This window comes from Anser brachyrhynchus (assembly GCF_964034855.1).
Source record: "Anser brachyrhynchus genome assembly, chromosome: 1".
NCBI lineage: Eukaryota > Metazoa > Chordata > Aves > Anseriformes > Anatidae > Anser > Anser brachyrhynchus.
In genome coordinates, this window is record NC_137694.1 from 200,718,281 (window position 1) to 200,739,461 (window position 21,181).

A 21,181-nucleotide genomic window follows, 5' to 3' on the forward strand; every position below is an offset into this window, starting at 1 on the left:
GAATAATCCCCAAACCACACCTTACTCCCCTGCAAGATTGTTATCTGCCCTTGTCTCTCACCCCTTGAGCTATCACTCCTACCCTCCCTTTTGGGCTGAAAGCAGCATGCTTTGGAGCAAAGCCAAAGCCAAACTTTAACCAACAAAAGCCTGCTGTGCAGAAGATGACTCTGCACCGACTGATGGAGTTTGCTGTACCACTGCCTTGTGCTTTGACCGCGCTTTCTGCACAGCTCAGGGTGCTCCTCTTCATGTGCCTCTCCTCCCCTCTACAACTGCACATAGCCGAAATGGTTTTGGCAGTGGAGAGGGCTCCACCGATCCCAAATTCATGTCCTGGGGGGCTGAGGCATTGACCGCTGGAACGCTGCCCTCAAGTAATCGATCGGGCAGGGTGGCGCGCAAACCTCGTGCTGGCCAACCAGCAACAAGTTGGGGTATTTCCTCATTCTCTGGAGAGGAACCACTATTTGTTTAACAGAGGCCATCACCCGAAAACATCGCTGTGCCTCTCTCGGGCTGCCACGCTCCAGGAAAGGGGAGCTGGGAAGCTGGACGCAGGCCGTGGGAAGCTCTGGGGCCTGGAGGCCATCTTAGGCCCGTATAAAAGGTAAGCAGTGGTATTTCTTCTCTCAGCGTTACAAAACAAAACTTTCTAAAGCCCTAGCTTGAAATTAGAAGCTCACTCTCAGCGCCTCGCCTAACGAAGCTGCAGAGAGTGCTTTTGTTTGCTGAATTAATAAAGCATTTTGAGCGCTTCTGGCAACCCAGAGTGTTTTCCTAAGCTGTAATAACACGGCCAGATCCTCTCTGTGATGTGCACAGGTCACAGAGCTGCGTTGATTTTGGTGGTGGAGGCTCTCGTTAGATCTGGCGATTGATGGTTGCCTGAATTCTCCTTGCAGTGTGAATTGGTGTTGAGATAGGTCAGGGCCGGATCCTTCCCGGCGTAAACCTGCGCTCTCCCAGCCAAAGCGGCGTCCTGCTCCCGAGCTCCAGGTGAGAATTAGGCCCTGCAGCTACGTGCGAGAGATGCGGAGGAGAGCGTGCAGCGCCCCGACAAGACCGAGCTGTACGCGAGGAGAAAAGGCTGTGCCCGTGCTTGTTCGCTCCTCTCTGCGGGGGGAGCAGGTGAAGCTGGGCAAACGAGTGGAAAAGCAAAAGTGGGAATGAAACGGGAGAGCAGGCAAAGGTCAACATAATAAAAAATACCAAATGCATTTGGCGCTTGGAGAAAGACAGTTAAAATACCTTTTTTTTTTTTTTTTTTTCCTTCCATCCCCTCCCTGCTTCATCCTTCCTTTGCACATTGCCAGTCTGGTCAGATTTTTATCTTTTTAAGTCAGGGCTTTTTTCCAGATGCTTGCAAAATGCCCTGCCCAATTTTGAGCATTATATAAACAATAGGTAATGACCATAAACCAAGTTAAACGTTCCTTTCTGAAATAGTTTAATGCCAGATAACTTGTTTTAAAGCTGGATTAGAATGCATAATGTGATTATAAAGTACTCAGAAGATAATGCATATGAGCAGAGTGCTCTTATTAAATTCATAGCAACAGAGAACAATGCAATTTTTTGCTGTAGAAATGCAAACTCAGAAGTCTCTGGCAATTGCAGAGCCCTCGCAGCAATATACCGAATCCCTTCAAATCAGAGGTCTGAGAACACAGGCCTGTCTTCATGCCTTACCTCACCTTTTTGCTGTCTTCATTCTGTCATCAAAGCCGGGTTCAGTCTGTCTCTGTCTGTCTCAAAGATCTTCATACTGCCTTCTGCCTGGGCTTTTTTGCTTGGGAACCCAACCTGGATTGATTTCTGTACTCCTACTCTGCTTAACATCTTCCCAACACCAACTTTTGACACAAAACTTTCAGGATTAGCCAATGCACATGACTAAATTGAGGCAGGTTTCACTGTTTACTGCCTTGGCTATTACAAAAACTATTTGCACGTAGCAAGCGTAGGCTTGTGTGCGTGCATGGGTGCGTGTGTATAACACAGGTGTGTGTAACAAAACAGTGGGTATCCAGATCCTTCTTTTACATTTTACGTGCTGATCATAAAGCAGAACCTCTTTTGTCAGAAATCACCAGCTTTCTCTGAGGACAGAAACCTGCACGTTTTTTTTTATGCATTTGGAAACCTTGAGCTGGAGTGAAGTTATAAGAATAACAGAATGGTTTGGGCTGGAAGGGACCTTAAAGCCCACCCAGTTCCAACCCCCTGCCATGGGCAAAGACATCTCGCACCAGACCAGGGTGCCCAAAGCCCCATCCAGCCTGGCCTTGAGCACCTCCAGGGATGGGGCATCCACAGCTTCTCTGGGCAGCCTGGGCCAGGGCCTCACCACTCTCACAGTAAAGAATTTCTTCCTAATATCTAATCTTACTCAACTCCTTTTTTTTTTTTTTTTTTAGTTTAAAACCATTTCCCCTTTTCTTTTCACTACAGGTCCTGGTAAAAAGTCTTTCTCTGTCTTTCTTATAAGCTCCCTTTAGGCACTGGAAGGCTTCTATAAGGTCTCCCCTTCTCTTCTCCAAGCTGAACAACCCCTGATCAGAAGAAGTTGTGATCAGTTTGTCCCGTAAAGTTAATAGCAGTGTGAAAGTTCAATAACCTCAGTTCCAATAGTCTGAAATTTCCAACCTTCCATGGAGAAATATCTGTGGATCCAGCTTTGTATTGATCAGCCTTCTCTTGTTGGCTAAAGATTGTAGCACAGGTGTAGTATGAGCTGGGGTTGTTTAGTTCGGTGAAGGGAGATCTAATAGCAGCCTACAGAAGGCTTGGAGGGGGATGATGAAGGTGATGGAGAGATAGGAGAGGATAAAGTGAAGAGCAACTGCAACATTTGCAGCTTATGAGGTTCAGACAAGATGGGAGGAAAGATGTTTTCACCCAGATGCTGTGGCAGCCCTGTAACAGGTCCTCAAATGACATCATTTTAGCTCCATCCTATGGGGGTTTCAAGGCTCAGCCACACAAAGCCATGGCTGATGCAGAGCTCTAGTGCTGGTGGCACTCAGCTTTCAGCAAGAAGTTGGACTGCACACCTGCAGAGACCTCTTCCAACCAGAGCCTCATTTGTGTCGATTCTTTGATTTTAACAGATGATTCTTTGATCTTGGAAGAAAAACCTGACCGCTCTGGAGTGTTAAGCTGCAGTTTTACACATTATGGTGGGATGGCTCTGTGACTTGCCCTTGGCAAATAGCCCCCGAACTTGATGTACTTATGTTTTTTTAAATCGGCTTCCTAGGACTGCCATCCCAGGCAACCTGAAGCTCCTACACATGGCCTTAGCCCCACCATGAGTCTGCCAACAGGGTATCAATTTGTGTGGTCACAGTTGTGTTCCCAGTGGACAGACAGTCGTCCATTAACAACTAAAGTGTACATCTCCATTCATTTAATGCCAACTCGTTTACTCCTGACAATTTTAAATAAATCCAATTAAAGCAACCCAGTCTGGAATAATTCCAGTTTAAAAAAAGACTCTGGAGGGAACAGACACTGTATAACAATATTACCTGTGTATGTCTGAGCTGGAACATTTCTTGCCTCACATCTGGTTCTTCTTTCATTAGAGAAGAAAACTGCTGAAATCCCATGCCTGTAACACCACAGTAACCCAAACCTACCTGCATCTTTCCTCAGCAGCAAGCTACCATGTGCACAGGGAAGTGTTCGAGGTGCATTGGCATCATCCTGTTCCCACTGGCTCTATGTGCTATAGTCTCCAACATCCTCCTCTACTTCCCCAACGGGCAAGTCCTGCAGCTCAGCGAGATAACCGATCTGGTCTGGTTCTTCCATGGCATTTTGGGAGCTGGGATACTGGTAAGAGAGAAGTGTTGCTTCTGCTTCTTACGTTTTGTTGGACCTCTGTTAATTTAACAAAAATCATAGCAATATCTTGGGCACAAATATCTGAGCAGCTTAACTGGGAAGGTGGGGTACAAGACTGAGAAAATGCCTTCAAGACTGACAAAGTCACCTGTCACGGGAATACAACATAGTCCTGAAATCAATGTCAAGACTACAGGTAAGGGAGAAGCAGTAGGAGTGCTTTCCCCTGGGGAGAAAAGTGATGTGGGTGTTCATGTCTCCATAAGTCAAAACAATGCTGACCCCTACGCTCATCTGGAGATGGTGAGATTTCATCCCTTCCTTACTCCTCTAACTGATTTTATTCTGACAAAAAAAATATTAAGGGAAAAACTGAAAGGTGTTTCAGTAGGTATTCATTAGAGACCCAGCCAACGCTGTGCGAATGTGGAGCTGCAAATGGCTTAAATCCCAGATACCTCCTGTGTTCCTCCAAAGCCACCTCCTTCTGGATTGGGTCTGGCTTGTGTGCGATGCTCTGTGACCAGTTCCTCCATTCCACCACTCAGGAAAAACTGTTTCCATCTGAATATCCATAACCAGAAGGGAACATGTTTGGGAACACTGATCTTTCCGGTTCATCAGAAAGCTGCTCCTTGTACCTTCTTTGTTTCACGCCCAAGTGCAGATAAAAAGCCAAGCGAGTGGCATACATATGACAAGTACTGGCTGTTATGCAGCCTAGGCAGATGGTAAATTGGCACAGAGCTGGGCACCTGCACATCAAAAAAAAAAAAAGCCTGAATATTTAAGAATAATTAACTTAGAAAGAAGCAAATCTCATTCAGTCAGCTCATGATGCAGCTTCCACTTAAGTCTATGGGAAAACTACAATGGATGTGGTTCAGACTCATATTTCCCCCAGCAGAAATGTGGTATAGGATCATTCAATAAATTGTTCTCCACCAGCAGCTTGCCTCCTTCTTCTTCCAGCTGCCACTCGGGCACATTACTCACACTGAGCTCGAACGTAAGCATGAGTGTGTGGAAGGCAGCCTAAAGGAAGAAGTGGAACTACATGAGAGACCTGCGGAAAATTCGTATCACTGCAAGCCCAGGAGTCATTGGCGTTCAATGAAAGGAAGGGCAGATGTTAAGCGTGAGAGCATCACAGGCTCATTCAAAATGTGCCTTCTTTTACGGCCTCCACAGAGGTGTGCCTGTGGCCGGCACCACATACATCAAAAATGAGAACAGAAAGTGAGAGGGGAGGAAAAAATTGTGCTGACCTTGAAAACTCAGACGGCAGCACTAGGAGTAATTATCAATCCACAAACAACGGCATTGAGTGTACGCGTTTTCCAGAGAACAGCGTGACAAATGCCCACAGGTGACGAGTAGAGGAAAGAAAGCGCTATCATCAGCTCCTTCTTCCAAGTGATGGAAGCATGAAAATGGAGACTGGCTTCTGGGCCATGCAGAGAAGTAATGCGAGGGGCAGGGTTCCCCATGACCGGAGCCCGGGCTGTATCCTGGCTCCCCAGTGAGAACAGACCAGGCTGCATGGCATTCCCCCATGCCAGGAAACCCGCTTCCACCTGGGGTCTTAATCCATCGGCTGATACCCAGATCATCAGCACGCCCCTTGGCTGAGCAGACAGCCCCACTCATCCCTCCTCATCCACTGCTTCTCTAATGGAAATTTCATATGACATGAAAACCTCTCCACTTTCTTATTTCCAATGTTGAGTGTGTAAAGAGGAAAGCTGTCTCCATGTGTCACAGTAACATCCTTCCTAATGGAAAGCCTAAGTGAAGCACTGGGAAATGCCTGTCTGAGCCATGGCTCACGCACAGCCCTCGTTTTACTGACAGCAGCCAAATCTAGCAAATTTCCATTCCCAATCAAAAGGCAGCAGTTTATAATCAGGCACTGAAAAAAAAAAAAAAGGAAAGAAAGAAGGAAAGAAGGAGAGAAGGAGAGAGAGAAGGAAAGAGAGAAAGAAAGGGAGAAAGAAATAGAAAAGAAGAAAAGAAGAAGAAAATGGATAGGGAAGGGAAGGGAAGGGAAGGGAAGGGAAGGGAAGGGAAGGGAAGGGAAGGGAAGGAAGGGAAGGGAAGGGAAGGGAAGGGAAGGGAAGGGAAGGGAAGGGAAGGGAAGGAAGGGAAGGGAAGGGAAGGGAAGGGAAGGGAAGGGAAGGGAAGGGAAGGGAAGGGAAGGGAAGGGAAGGGAAGGGAAGGGAAGGGAAGGGAAGGGAAGGGAAGGGAAGGGAAGGAAGGGAAGGGAAGGGAAGGGAAGGGAAGGGAAGGGAAGGGAAGGGAAGGGAAGGGAAGGGAAGGAAGGGAAGGGAAGGGAAGGGAAGGGAAGGGAAGGAAGGGAAGGGAAGGGAAGGAAGGGAAGGGAAGGGAAGGGAAGGAAGGGAAGGGAAGGGAAGGGAAGGGAAGGGAAGGGAAGGGAAGGGAAGGGAAGGGAAGGGAAGGGAAGGGAAGGGAAGGGAAGGGAAGGGAAGGGAAGGGAAGGGAAGGGAAGGGAAGGGAAGGGAAGGGAAGGGAAGGGAAGGGAAGGGAAGGGAAGGGAAGGGAAGGGAAGGAAGGGAAGGGAAGGGAAGGGAAGGGAAGGGAAGGGAAGGGAAGGGAAGGGAAGGGAAGGGAAGGGAAGGGAAGGGAAGGGAAGGGAAGGGAAGGGAAGGGAAGGGAAGGGAAGGGAAGGGAAGGGAAGGGAAGGGAAGGGAAGGGAAGGGAAGGGAAGGGAAGGAAGGGAAGGGAAGGGAAGGGAAGGGAAGGGAAGGGAAGGGAAGGGAAGGGAAGGGAAGGGAAGGGAAGGGAAGGGAAGGGAAGGGAAGGGAAGGGAAGGAAAGGAAAGGAAAGGAAAGGAAAGGAAAGGAAAGGAAAGGAAAGGAAAGGAAAGGAAAGGAAAGGAAAGGAAAGGAAAGGAAAGGAAAGGAAAGGAAAGGAAAGGAAAAAAGGAAAAGAAAAAAGAAAGCTGCCAGGCAAACCCTTCATCCTTAGCCAGGCTAGTAAAAGAATAGTGCCCACATCCTAGATGGGAAACCTCCAAAGAAGAAAGACAGCCCTGGAGGAAAGGGCAACATTAGCTCTCCTGAGGGCCAGATGATAGCATGCTGGGGCTGGGGCTGCCGTGGGGATCACCTGTGATTATTTAAGAGCTGGCTTTTTTCAGGAAGAGGAAAGTCTTTTAAACAATTCTCTACATCTGCAGGCCTCCAACCGTGGTCCAATGACCACTGCTCATGCTGGAGGCTGCCTCTGAGGGGTGCATAAAACACAGCTAAGAGGAAATCCACTGAAGAATATTTATGGGCTGCAAGACTAAGCAGGTTTCATAACACTGTCCTACATAGTGTAACATGGATATTCGCACTGTAAATTCCCTGAGCCTCATTCACCTTGGACATTCTGCTCTTCCTCTCCTACATGGGACAACATCTTTCCAGCATTTAGTCAGGCTGTTTTTTACAGCTTTTTCCTTTTCCTTATTTTTTTTCTCCTTCTTTCATTAACTTTACAGAGACCATTTCCTAATTTGTCTAATACTTACCTCCTTACATTGCTCTGTGAGACGCCTGCACAGACAGTGGTGGGCAGAGGCCAGGCAGCAGGAGTGCATTGGCTGCACAGCTAGACCCACAAAAGCTTTCTTGCCCTCTAGCTACCAAACTGAATGCAGCCTTTCCTATCTCCAGAGCGCCTGTGTAAGGTGGCGTTATGTCCTGAGACATGGATGATTGCTGACTCCGCTATATCATCCAGCTCCGCCTGTTCATTACCATGGAGAAAGCTGATGTGAATTGTGAGTTTCCTGTTGAGTAATATCCATCATGTAGGTTTTCCAGAAGCTTAGTACAAAGAACATAAGTTCGATGTTTTTCAGGAAGTTTAAGGCCCACTTCCCAATTATAATTTAGAGCAGGATGCTCAGAAGATTTAAACTGTCGTAACTCTTGCTGCAGGGATAAATAAACTTATTTAGATTCTGCTGAAGTGAAAGTCAAGAGGGAAACGTTTTCTTCTGTGTCATGGAAATTTATACTCTCTCAAGAAAACATTTTTATATTTATTTTTTTTTCATAAACATTCAAAATTTCCATTCCAGAATGGACAATATCCCAGTGCTTAAAACACTCAACCGAGACAGAGAAGGGAAAGCAAACTCTTCAGCAAGAAGCACCATCGCAGCTGGTGCAACTCATGGAGAAGTGCTAGAAGGTGGTTTGCATTTGAGGAATGCGATGCCCCAGCTCCTAGACTTTAAAAACCATCCAAACAGAAGTACTGCATACCAATTCTGTGATTCTATGATTTCTATGAATTAAGCTTGTGCTTTTCTCACAGGCTATTCTGCCGGCATTCATGATGCTGGGGGCAGGTGGAGCAGGATGTTGCGCTAACAGATGTGGGGTAAGTAGATGTGTTGAAATGGCACTACAGGGTTTGCACAATAGCTCTTAAATGGCTGCTCAGCAGACGGAAACGTACAATGACAAACCGTCACACCACCATCAACAGCCAAGTCAGGGAAATGCAGAAGAAGAGCTTGATCTGCAGCGTCCTTGGGCTGGGGCTGAGATCTCAGTTAGCCAACAGGAATGTTGTGATGTTACAGCCACTGATATGAGGGAAATCATACTCAGCCAGGGAGGTACAGGAGCATTTAGCCACAGTGCTGAGAGTAGAGGGGGACAAAGACACTCCACCTCACCCTACAAAAAGTAAAGCATGGCTCCAGCTTTCTCCTGCTTGAAGTGATCCTAAAAATTGAGACAACTGCCCATTCCTTCTGCTTTCTTCTCTCCTCTTTCTGGTCCTCTTTCCTCCATAACTCTCCATGACAATTAGCTTTACCATAGATTCATCCCTGCTTACCTGTGTATGGGCAGATAATTCACCTACTTTTCTGGTCCAGGCTAAAAGCCTGAGCCACTGCAGCTGGCACTGAGGAACCAGCTCTGCTTCCCAGTGTCTGGTCACCAGGCAAGGCTTTGACCCACAGCATGTGTTTGCCCAAGGGTTATGTACATGAGAGCTGTAAATGTAATTTGGGCTCTCTGTCATCCACACAAAGGCCAGAGATATTTTTTCCCTTGATAATTAAGAATGAAACAGCATTTTATACAGGCATCTTCAATAATCTTCAAGCCCAGGGCACAGACTTCTGTGTGGCCATCATTATTAGCAAGAATAAACTGGCTTAGAAATGTTGTTTTTTTTTGTCTTCTTCCCTCCCAGAAACAGCCTTTAACAAGAGATTCAATTACAATAAAGCATCTCTTCTGTACTCTTCAATTATTATTTAGTTTGATCTGTGAATGACCTTTACCTCTTCAAGATGTTTTACTTTACTTGGTTCATTATTCATAATACAAAAATAACATTCTTAGTTGGGATGTCAGCGAGTACATCCCGAGGGACATGTCATTACACTGATTTTACTAGGTGTCCTATGCACAGCAAGCAGGATTTTGCTAGTGAAGGCCAAGTAGGCCAGTCGCAGGGCTGGGATGTGAGCCTCGACACGGCGAGCCCAGTGCTACAGCCAGCTGCTTCTCCAAATTCTGAGTGATATAGAAAGCAGCGGTGAAAAACAGCAGTGCTGTGGGTGTTCCTGTGCCCTGCTGAAAGTAGTAAGTGGGGAAATTCAGCTGATCTGGGCTCAGTTCAGTCTCCGCTCTCCCTTAATCCCAACCCTAAGTATTACACAACATTAAATGTCCCAGGACAGGCTGGGTTTGCTCCTTCAGCCCACTGACTATGGCAGCAGCACAGTGCTGCCCAGCAGCCCACATCTGCAGACCTCCATGTGCTCCCCACCACCACCGTTTCACTGCCCGAGATGGTGCTAGCTATGGCCCGCGGTGGCCAGGTACCCTGTCTGCAGCTTCCCAGCACTGAGAATTTGTACAAACTGTTCCTCCTCTTCCTTGTTTGCTCTTAGAGGAATACAACAAAAACGTTGTTGAGAAACTAATTTATGTTCTACAGTATCTGTAGGAAGAGGGTCGATGGCCAGACGATGAAGCTACTGACAAGCACGTTAGAGAAAACCTTGGTGAGGACAATATAGCTTTGAAATGGCTGTCTGGGACTGTGGAAACTGTCCACCTCTTAAAAGTGGGAAAAGGTGCAGCTGTACAAGTCATCCTGTGGCTTAAAAATTATAAATGGGATGAGGGCACAAGCAAAAAGTGAGTTGCTATGGATGGCATTAAAACATTTCCCCTCCACAGCCCCTGGGGAAAAGTGATTTCCAAGCATGGAGAAAGATGGGAGTTGGACTCAGTGTTCCTGGTGAGTCCCTTCCAACTCAAGATATTCTCTGACCCTATAGAAGATGTGACTTCTGTAGGGAGATCTGAAGACCAGTGATGTGTTTCATCAGGAGAAGAAGCCTTACAGAAACTTTGCCTTGGGGATAGTGTGAGGACATGCGCAGAGACCCACGGCAGGGTGGCTCAGACACCCTGACCATACGGGCTGCGTACCCAGGGCTGGATGGTGTGAGTCACCAGGCTCCGGAGAGCAGAGGAGCTCTGGGGCTGGTTCAAACATGCACCATGGAAGCGGCGTCCCAGGGTGCCAGAGCTCCCTGCAAGGTGCCTCTGGGATGACCTGAAATTGGGTCCCCAGCTTTGGTGGCTTGTCCAACCAACTTCCATCCACCAGCAGGAAAATAGCCCTCACTAGAGCTACTCAGGAGTCACTGTGGTCTGAAGGATAGATTGGCCACCTTTTTGCTTTTTTAAGCTAAAAAAACATTAAGCTAAAAAATAGCTTTAGGTATCTTTTGAAAAAAAAAAAAAGCTAAAAAAATAGTAATTGGAATGACTATTCAGCCAGAATATAACCATTTTCCTCAGGGTTGGGACTCTATCCTATGATAATTTGTGCAGTTCCTGGTTTAATAGATCCAGACTTCATCACAGTCTTTACATGCTGCTGAAATATCAACAACAGTAAGAATAATTACTGTATTTCTCATCCTTTTATTCATCATATTAAGTTGTCCAGTTAACAGTGATTATGTTCTGCATTGATTAATTCTTTTTTTCATTAATCCATTTTAAGCTGTTGCCTGCAAAAACACCTAGATGGCTTGTTGTTCTTGCTTTATGAAGTAATGACTTTGGAAAGTAACAGATTTAGAAAGCTTCAGTGTCCTGCAGCTTAGCATGTACACAACTGAAAACACCTGCTGCGCTGGCACAATGAGGAAAAAAGGCCCCTAAAATACAGCATATGTCATTGCATCAGCAAGCATACTCAGTATTTCACTCTACACCTTTCTTAAGAGTTACTAGTAGAACAAGAATAGCCATAGAATCTTTCCAGACCAACAAACCTAGATAAGTGAGATATCTGAATAACCAGGCAGGATATTAATTCTTAAAATAAAATAATAATAATAATTAATAAATAAAAATATAAACAAATAAATAACACACAGAGAAGAAAGAAAATCTGTATGAGACAAAGGCCAGAGGAAAAAAGAGCAGTAGAGAGCAGTACCATCTGGGACAGGAGGAACTTGGTAACTTTCCCAAAGCAGCTGATGCAAATGCTCAAAGAACCAATGCTAAAAACTTTCATTAGCTCTGCAAAGACAAATCAATTTTGTGAAGGATAAAGCATGATAATGGTAAAAGAAAGTTAGGAAAAATGATCAGCAAAACCTCTGCAAGAGGTAGAGAACTGGCCAACACTACTCAAAACTAAATATTTCAACAAACTCAAGCATCTCAACTTAGACTTCTTTTTGCAACTGAAGATGCAAATGAGGAAATAAAAATACAAAATAAAAAAGTGATAAGTGAAAACAATATAAGTAGGGAAAATGTTGAACAGTTGAGATGATGAGATAGTATTATTAACTGATCCAACAGTTAATAAAATTGTTGGATTTCCATAGAATATGGGATAAACCTCTAGAAAGGTCTCCAGAACAGTAAATATAATGGGTAAAAGCCACCCTGTGTCTAGAAAATGCTGAGAAGAGCCAATTTAACAGCTGCATCCATTTCAGAGTCCCTTTTCAGCGACAAGTAAAATCTTTGAGCATGTGATCATAGGTACAGTAAAGGAAATAGGTGAAACAAAGCCAACCATGCAGCCAAGAGATTCCAAATGAGAAAATCGTGTGTCAAAGAACAGTCATGAAAGACAGCACTGACAAGTACTACTGGTACCAGTACTAACCACTATCAAACATAGTAACAGCAAGAGACCATTTGACTTTTTCTATCATGATTGTCATTGGGACTTCCCATACTGCTGTGTTGTGATGAAACTAATCATTATCATAATTAAGATCGTTTAACCAAGATGTAGATGCACAGATGAAGTAAACAGAAAACAGATCAGGAGAAATGGTTCAGCTAGGCAGGAGCTTCAGACATGGTATCAGTCACTCACCTTCACTGCAAGGCATAGCTGGTGATCTTATTATGAGACGCAGGGCATCGGCTACAACCCAGACACTGCCTTGGTCCAGGGCAGTATTCCAGATTATCTATATTTTGCTGACCATGACGCTCTGCTAAGATGCAACTCAGACAGCATGCAGATAAAGACAGAAAGAGTGTCCAGCTTGGCAAAAAAAAATAAGACAATTATTAATCATTGGGATGAAATAAGTCTCATGAGAAATCCCAGCAACTGGTAGCTGAAGGATTGCTTTAGAAGCAAAGAACACACAAAATAAGTCAATTCACACACTGGCAACAGGCAAGAAGGCACAGAAAGCAGTAATGTAATTGGTTGGCAAGTTGGAAATTGCATTCACCAGCTTAAACATGTCTGGATAGCGAGGAGTTTTTGAGACTATGTCACAAATCTCCAAAGTGGACAGTAGATATTTCCATCTGGGTCTGTAGTGCAGAGCTCTGCAGAGCAGCTGACATTAGACCTTCTTTTTGGACTGTTAGACCTCACCGGTATTTGCTGGCAATAGGGAAATGGGAGGCCTGAGGTGCCCAGCTTCAAATGCAAGTCATGGATGGGAGTGTTTGCCACGTGCTTCCTCAGGCTTGCAGGCAGTCCTGCTGCCTTGCCTCTTGACCTGGTCTTCTCCTGGCTCTGTCCCTTTGCTCCAGAGTTTCTGCCCTCTTCTCCTTCTTGGCATTGTTGCAAACAACCACAAATCCTTGTTAAGGATTCTTGACTAGACTTGTGGAAAGTCTGCCATAGACACAACATTAGTAGCACCTGCCTGAGCTTCTTGCTCCTATATGCAAACTGCAACCAGATACATACCATCCATTAATGGAGAACTACCCCAACACAGAACAAAAGGAGCACTTTCATGGGAGTAGTGCTTCACACGTCATTTGAAGTCACCACTGGTTCATTGCCACATGCAGTATAGTTAGATTCTTCAACAGCAGTGGTAACCACATTTCTTGCTGTTGCAAAGTGAAGGAAAGCAGCCATAAGAATGGCTGTGTTGCATTCCTCACTAACTGGCAAAAATAACTAACACATATTCCATTGCTTTCATACCTGGTTCAGTAATTGCTTGGCCCTTGGCTTCTGTTGGTTCAAGGGCTGAAAAGGGTGCTCTTGGAGAAGAGCTGGAAATGCCAAGCCATGTGATATCATCATGGAATGGCTTGGGTTGGAAGGGACATTAAGGACCACCCAGCTCCAACCCCCTGCCATGGGCAGGGACACCTCCCACCACATCAGGTTGCCCAAAGCCCCATCCAGCCTGGCCTTGAGCACCTCCAGGGATGGGGCATCCACAGCTTCTCTGGGCACAGAGGACCATGTCAAGCCAATGCTGGCTTCATATTGGCTTTTTGAAAGAAGAGCTGTAAGATTTATAATAATAAAATGGAATGATTATGGCTATGGTCTTAGCCACTTTTAAAAGCAAAACAAGTATAGTCTGAAATCCTTTAACATCTAGGACAGCTGCACTAGTGAGGAGTCAACTATTTTTTATCCCACAAATATCATGCTATGAGTTTTTAGCATATAGTAGGAAACAGATAGATAGTTTCCTTCCCACTAATTGTAAGCTTTCCATGACAGTCAGTGCCTCTGTTCATGTGATGCTGAAGACCTTTTCCCTTTCAGATGCTGCTGTCAGTGTTTCTGTCTCTGCTGGGACTTGCAGGAGGAGTGTACTGTGCAGTCTTCTCCTCAATGGGTCTGATTGGGGGCCCTCTGTGTGACACGGGTGATGGAGAATACATCTACCCTTTCAGGAACAACACTCTGGAGTGAGTATGACTTGCAGGCTCCTCCAGCCTTGCTTTCCCTGATCCACAAATACACCTTCTTAGAGGAAATCTGAATTTTTCTAAAGTGGACTGGTGATCCACCTTGCCTACACCTGAATTCACACTCCTTTGAGCCAACATGTTCCAGCTGGTCATCTCCTTGACCAAGGGCTTACATGTGAGCAAGGTGCCTGAGTTTCTTCCATCGTGCTTGTCAGCAGCCCTTTGTGCAAGATGCACCACACTTTCGAAAGGCTGCTGAGCAATGAGCTGTGACTCTCTTCAGTCAATAGGAAGTATTTGACAACTATGCCACGTTAATCTGTTAAATCATCATGAATTGTGTCTACTCTGCTTAATTTTGAAAAGCAAAGCAAAGATCTCCTTTGATTCTTTAAGATTAACTGTGGCAACCACAATGTTCAAGCCAGAACTAGAGATGATGGATGGGCTGGGCTGAGGTAACACAGCAGAAATGGAGATTATGGAGACCCATTTTTAAAACCATTAGGGACCTTTCCCTTCAGTTGTGAAACAAAAGGGAGATTCTTGAGCATGCAGCAAAGTACAGGTGTAGCTCTCTTCCCAAGTCATCAATTACAGCCTTGCAAAGGGAATCGTAAAGAGAATCACCACCGTTTACCAACTGTAGGAGAATTTGAGATTCAATTCCCACTGTGCAGACAAGTTCAGAAAATGTAAACCAGAAAATGCAAAGCCTTTTTGTAATGGCATACAAGTGAAAGCATTCTCAGAGTGTAATTTTCTAATACAATGCCAATTATTCTTCTTTATCACAGATACAATTATTTGTTCAACCAGACAACATGGAGCATTTGCAAAGAACCTGAAAACATCATCCTTTGGAATATTGTCCTTTTCTCTATTCTCTTGGCCATTGGTGCAATTGAGGCTGTTCTTTGTTTCATTCAAGTCGCCAATGGACTTATTGGCTTCATATGTGGCACATGTATGAGGAAAAAGGTTGGTATGCAGTAAAAGGTATCAGAGTGCTTTGCATTCTTACCAGTTCTGTATTTTAGGCTCTGATAATGGTACACAATCAGAGAGATATGCATAGCCCCCAAACGAGAACCTCTGGAGAGCAGAGGCAGCTCAGATGCATTTGCACATTGTCAGTCTCTCCATCACATTATAGTCTGGGACAACGCAGCCCTCAGATGTTTTAAAACAGATGAGAAGTGTGATGTATTGGCATGCCCAGCTGCATGGTTGTTTTCCTATTCAAGAAGCCTTTTTGATAAAATGTAATGACTGTCCTGTATGTATAAGTGAGAAAGATGAGGATTAGAGGGGTTTTTAATTGGTAGTAAAAATGTTGTTTCACAAAACAGTAGAAAACCTCTTACAGTTTCATTTATCACCACTGCTTCCTTTCCACTGTTTATTTTCATTGTACAAGATGTTTGCAATAAGTCTGATACCCTCTGGAATATTAATCACTTTTCATTCATTGCCTTTCAGACAAATATTTTGGGAATGTGAACACCCTGCAGGGGATGCCAGGACATGCCCTGAACTGCACATTCATGTTTAAGGATAGTGCATTGTGCTGTATTTATGGGGGGAAGAAAGAAACCCCCAAATATTCAGGAGTTTCAGGAAGGTAAAATGCTTTTTTTTTTTTTTTTAATAAAGAAATCAAGGTGGAAATTGGCTAGATCATTTAAATCTGGGACTCCAAATTTTCATCTCTAAATATTCCTACTAAATCTCAGGTACTGCAAAAACACAGATCTTTCTGGTCCCAACTGCTGTGCTTGTTCTTAAAATGTAGATGGGTTGTCCTTGTCCTTGGATAAAAGCTCACCGCTTGCCCTCTTGTGTATAGGGGAAACAACCTGTGACAATGGACAATGTACACATTTTATCAGCTGCACAAAGCAGGATGTAAATAGCTCTGGCCGGATGTAAAGAGCTTCCCATTTCCCCCAAACCTGCCTTAAGCTCATCTGTCTGTTCCTGTTAACTTGCTACCCAGGGACCCAAGTTTACGTTAGGATCTGCAGATATGACGTTGAGCAGCATGAAGGCAAGTGAAGCACAGTTTTCAGCCTCCCTCAGCCACCCTGGAGCCAAATCCCCTTCTCCTTTGGTATCTTGCTGTCACGTCTGGCAAATCCAATGCAATCTTAAATCAGTTCTTCAGGAGGACCTGACAGACGTGGTGGCCCTAGAGGAGCATTTAGGTCAATGTAGATGGTAGGTTTTGGAACAAGAGTTTAACTATGTCCAGTTTAACAAAAAGAAGGAGAACCTCAGCATCAATTTTACCCTCACGAGACTGTGTAGGAGTCTCATGAATTTCCACACAGGGCTGTTCTAGAATAGATCACATGCACAAGCAATTAAGTGCTGAAGATAAACATTAAATCAATACGGGTAGTAATTACGTGCAGCTTAGTAACAAATAAGAGATACAATCTGCAAGGCAACAAATTGCATCAGTTGTGGTGTTACAGCAACAAGGATCCCAACAAGGATCTGCGTAATTCTCCATCATCAACCGAGATCAAGCCTGAAGTCCATGACCGGCAAATTTCAGGAACCCCATCAGTTCAACAACTTCCTCCAAGCTCAATTGTAGGACGTGCCCCTTATTTCCCTGAGTCAGGCAAACTGTAAGATAATTGCTTTCCATCCTGAACGCGTGTACACAGTTATGAAAACCTGAGTGCATTTAAAGTATTTGGAATCCATTTTTCAAAAAGAGGCATTTATGTTTTCTCCAACAAATGTTGTTCATATTTCTGCATTGTTGCAAGTCATCTGAACAGATCCAGAGTCTCCAGACACACACAGCTGTCTGTGCCATCCTCTGATGCAGCACACAAAACCCTTCACACAAACTGGTGAAGGAAATGTCAGTTTTGCTAAGTAGAGGCGCACACACACACTTCCTTGGCGCACAGCTTCACTCCTAGAAGCAGGAAGCCTGCATTACAAAGTTTAGAAGCACCTTTTGTAAAACAAGTGTAAGACCTGTGGAGGGTTGCGAACATGACTAGGTGCATCCAAACTTGCCAGGTGGCTTAAAAAAGCTGATGTGCATAGTAAACAGTGAAGCCTGGGCAATGCTACCACCCAAAGCAGACGACAAACTAAAGCCTACTGATTCAGCCAGGAAAAGAGCCGAGGAGGCAGCTAGAAGTAATGTCCAGCATGCAGTCAGACTGAGAGATACTCCACCTCCAACAGAAAGGCTATTATGAGCTCTTCGTGGTCCTTAAACATCAGCCCTGCCCTCATCCTTTGTCTCCCTGACTTTTATCTCTACGAGGGAGCCAGTTTGGGCTGTGCCAGCACCAGGATACAGAGATACCCACTGGTACGTATCATCCCCACCACAGAGGGGTAAATGTGCTGCTGCCATCTGCTTGTACCGAGCTGCCCTGCCCTGGGGATGTTTAGTGCCATGTCTGTGTACTGGGGATGTTTGGTGCCACGTCTGTGTACTGATGAGGATGCCATCTGTCCTGACCACTCTGTAATCACTGGCTTCACTGATACGTGTAAATATTAAATATTGTTATTCTGAAGTTATTTTCTGGTCTCATTTGTGTGACCTAAGCGGCTCATGACTTCAAACTAGCTCCAGTAGGAGCAAAGACAGAGAATTACACAGAAAGTAAAGTTAAATTCATCTTGTCTAACTTGAACCACCAAGTCAGTCAGTCTTTTCTGGGTTGAGAACAAGACACACAGTCCATGGAGAGAGGCAGGCTTCCCTGTCCCTTAATGAAAGAGAATTCTAAGGCAGACAGGAGGAATTACCTCTCTGGGCAAGGTGCAGTTGGGGACACTAGACAGGGACATCTGGTGCCGTCTGAAGTGCACTGAAGACCCCTGCTCAGCCTCCAGATGCCAATCCACATGGTCTCCTGCATGTCCTGTGTCACACCTGAGAGCTCCTCACAGGTTTCCATAGACCCTAATATCTCAGGTGGAGTTAACAACATGGAGCTGTGGGCGACCAAAACAAGTACACTGTTTTTTGCAAACACTATTTCTTGCAGACACACCACACCAAAAATTCCTTTTGACCAGATACCTAAGGATGGTTAAAATTAGGTGAAATAATTTCAGCTGATGACTTCTGGAATCCTTCAAATCATGCTTTACATGTATGTCAAAGCCTGAGTGCTCAGAAATGGCACCAGAGCCTTGTCCTGGACCAGTCAGCACATCGTGGTATGGGCAGCTCCTCACAGAGAGCACTGCAGGCTGCTCTCATGGGCAGGACTTCTAAAGAAGAAATCTACATCATCATCATCATCATCATCACAACAACTTCAATATGGACAGAGAGCTGACTCGACTAAAGATAAAATATCGTATTTCAGAACTTGGATAACTACCGATTTTAAATGTGGAGTATTTCTTTTCAAAATTGAAAGAGTTATTTCTGTGAAATCTAAAGGCATATTTGACTGAAACGTATTTTGTGTTGTACATGTGAAGAATTTAGTAAAACTAAGGAACTCAATATTACTCTACATCTACCTTTTATCTATCTACCTACCTACCTACCTACATCTATGACTTCACCCTAAAAAATAATGGTCAAAACCTCACACAGACATAATGACCGCATATGCATTTAATTTTTCCATTTATGACTCACCGTGGAGTCTCACCACACAGATTCACACAAGAAGCAGAAATGTGTTACTTTCTAATTGAATTATCCCTCTCCCTTCTGCAATCATAATTTGTGCAGATCAGCCCCCTGCAGAGCTGTGTAGGTTGGAAGAGAAAATACTTATAACAAGTGAGAAAAAATGTGTTTCTGGGATTGACTTGGAATAAAAATAAAACTTTAAAGCAAGCATGCTATCTGAAAAGCTGTGTTTTGAGACCAGTGATCTGATGTTTTAGCTGCCAGGGTCAAGGACGTGATTCAATACTCGGGCTGGAAACCACAGGCTGGTTCACAGGGTCTCATTGCAGGAGAAACTGTCTGAACATTTTGATGCAAATGGCTCAGATGCCTCAGGCCCCCGTGCTCTGTTTCTTGTGACACACAGAGGGAAGCAAACCAGTAGAAAGGTTGGTCCCTGCAGATGTCCTTGTGCCGTGGCTTCTGCTCTGCTGTCCTTGCCCAGCCTTGCTTCAGTGGAGCTGCTCGTGGGCAAACACTCCTTCGCAAACAAGCTTTAAAAAAATCCTGAAAGAAATGATAAATAAAAAAAAGCCCTTTCCAGATTGTCAGAATACTTTATTACATTTCACACAGAGCACCAGCTCAGTGGGCTTGTCCCCTTCCATAGGAGCCGCAGGGGACAGCCACCCTTCTGAAATGCCCGTCCCCCAGGGGACACCTCTCACCCCCTCAGCCACCCTCTCTCCCTGTCCCCATGGGCCTCAGAGGGGTGTCTGAAACCCATCATCAATAGTTAGCACATTTCACCCAGAAAGGCTGTGTGTTTCACCCGCAAGAGCTTTTCTGAAGGCACAAAGGCGTTTTGTTCATCTTATTTTCTTCCAGTTGGTTAGCTGCAAAGCTGAGTAGCTGTAAGTGCTCTCTACAGTGCAGATCATTTCCAGCATAGACAGAAAACTTCCCTGGCACCCAGCACTCCTCAGTATCTTCCAGACACACTTTCATTTTTATCTGTTTAAATTGCTTACCGCAGAGTTTGTGCCATCAAGGTTAAGTGATAAGGAGATAGTAAGGGCCCAGTTGAGTATCCCACTGGTTTATCTTAGGGCCATTGGAGATATCCCACAATACACTAGCTGCAGGTCTAGAAGGGCATGTGCCTCCCACAGGAGCTCTGCGTTATCTGCCTGCCCATGGGGACATCTCAGAGGCTTTAGAGCATCTCAGGTGGCACCAGACATCTCCATATTACCAGCCAAATCAAGCCCTGAAACACCTTCTGGCTACCTCAACACTGTCCTTAAAAGCAGACCTGAGTATAGAGATTTGCCTTCACCCTGTCCTGCCTCACAGGGTGACCTAAAATAGGTCACTGAATCACATCCCAAAACTGCATATTTCTCCCCCTGGGTTAGGCAGGGAGCTCGGAGTGGCTGGCGCAGCGCCTGGCACCCTGAGCTGCAGCCCTCCATCACGAGCAGGAGGTGAACCCCACCTCCCACATCTTTCAATAACCGGGATTTTTTATTTTTTTTTTAATAGACGCAATATCTGAGAGTCACCTAGTGGCAAAAGGGCACAACGACAAACTCAATGATGAATCGGTCTTAATACGATCTGATGCTTGTACAATCTTTCTTGTGGGCACTGTATGTCAGTAAAACCACCCCACCCTCAGGAGCATTATCTTATGCACAATTTTTCTCTAGTCTCCTCCATCCCACTGTGTAGTTTTTGCTTATGTTTTGTCCTACCACATCTGCCCTACACCCCTTTAGGTCTTTAAATGAAGTTTCCCTTCAGATTTCCATGCCTGCTATTTTATTTATTTATTTATTTATTTATAACATGAGATGATAAAAAGTAGAATCAGTCCAGATGTTTTCAGCAGATGTCAAAGAAGAAACTCAAACCTTGCTCTGGGCACTCAATATTGGTAGACCTGGACATGAAGGATGCCATGCCAGGTATTTCCTTCCATGTGTTTCTGGCTGCGGATAATGTTTTAAAAGATTATTTTTTATTTTTAATAAAGAAGGTTTAAAATCCACTTCGAGCAAGATTCTACCACTTTTTAGCAGCTTCAGTTAAGGTGAAAGAGAGTGCTTCCAACTATCACCCAGAAAATGTGCCCTTAAATTGCAGCGTCCCTTTTTGCACATAAATAATTAGGTCAAAATTAAAACCCATCACTCAGTCAAAATTGATTATGAATATAAAGGAATATTTTCTTTCATGGCAATTTAGCTCTGCCACTGTCACTTCCAAGAAGCTCCTGGATGTCTGTAGGAGATGGCACAATGCAGAAAGCCTTCCTAAACATTTGGGCTTTTGAGCTCCTGCTCAAAGCCAATCTCTAGAGAAAAAATCCTTGATTTCCCCATTGAAAGGAGCTACCCACTCCACAGATGAATGCAAGTACCCAGGAAAGCCAAGCAAGTGCCCTAAATAAGGCTGGTTTTATACACAGTCATTTTTTTAGAACCAC

The 21,181-nt window shown here is 44.7% G+C and overlaps 1 protein-coding gene across 2 annotated transcripts; it reads left to right on the top strand.

Annotated features, from left to right (window-relative positions):
• Nucleotides 1–468: 468 nt before the first annotated feature.
• Nucleotides 469–17,629, top strand: LOC308182471 (transmembrane 4 L6 family member 1-like). Of its 2 annotated transcripts, none has more exons than XM_080567193.1 (6): nucleotides 469–610; nucleotides 3,664–3,843; nucleotides 8,185–8,250; nucleotides 13,924–14,069; nucleotides 14,870–15,053; nucleotides 15,555–17,629. In XM_080567193.1, the coding sequence occupies exons 2-6, from the start codon at nucleotides 3,673–3,675 to the stop codon at nucleotides 15,573–15,575; spliced, it is 588 nt and encodes a 195-aa protein (XP_080423319.1). In that variant the 5' UTR covers nucleotides 469–610; nucleotides 3,664–3,672; the 3' UTR covers nucleotides 15,576–17,629. The 2 variants fall into 2 exon arrangements, with proteins under 2 accessions (XP_080423319.1, XP_080423318.1); XM_080567192.1 differs by having other exon boundaries at nucleotides 475–610; nucleotides 3,661–3,843.
• The last annotated feature ends 3,552 nt before the right edge of the window (nucleotides 17,630–21,181 follow it).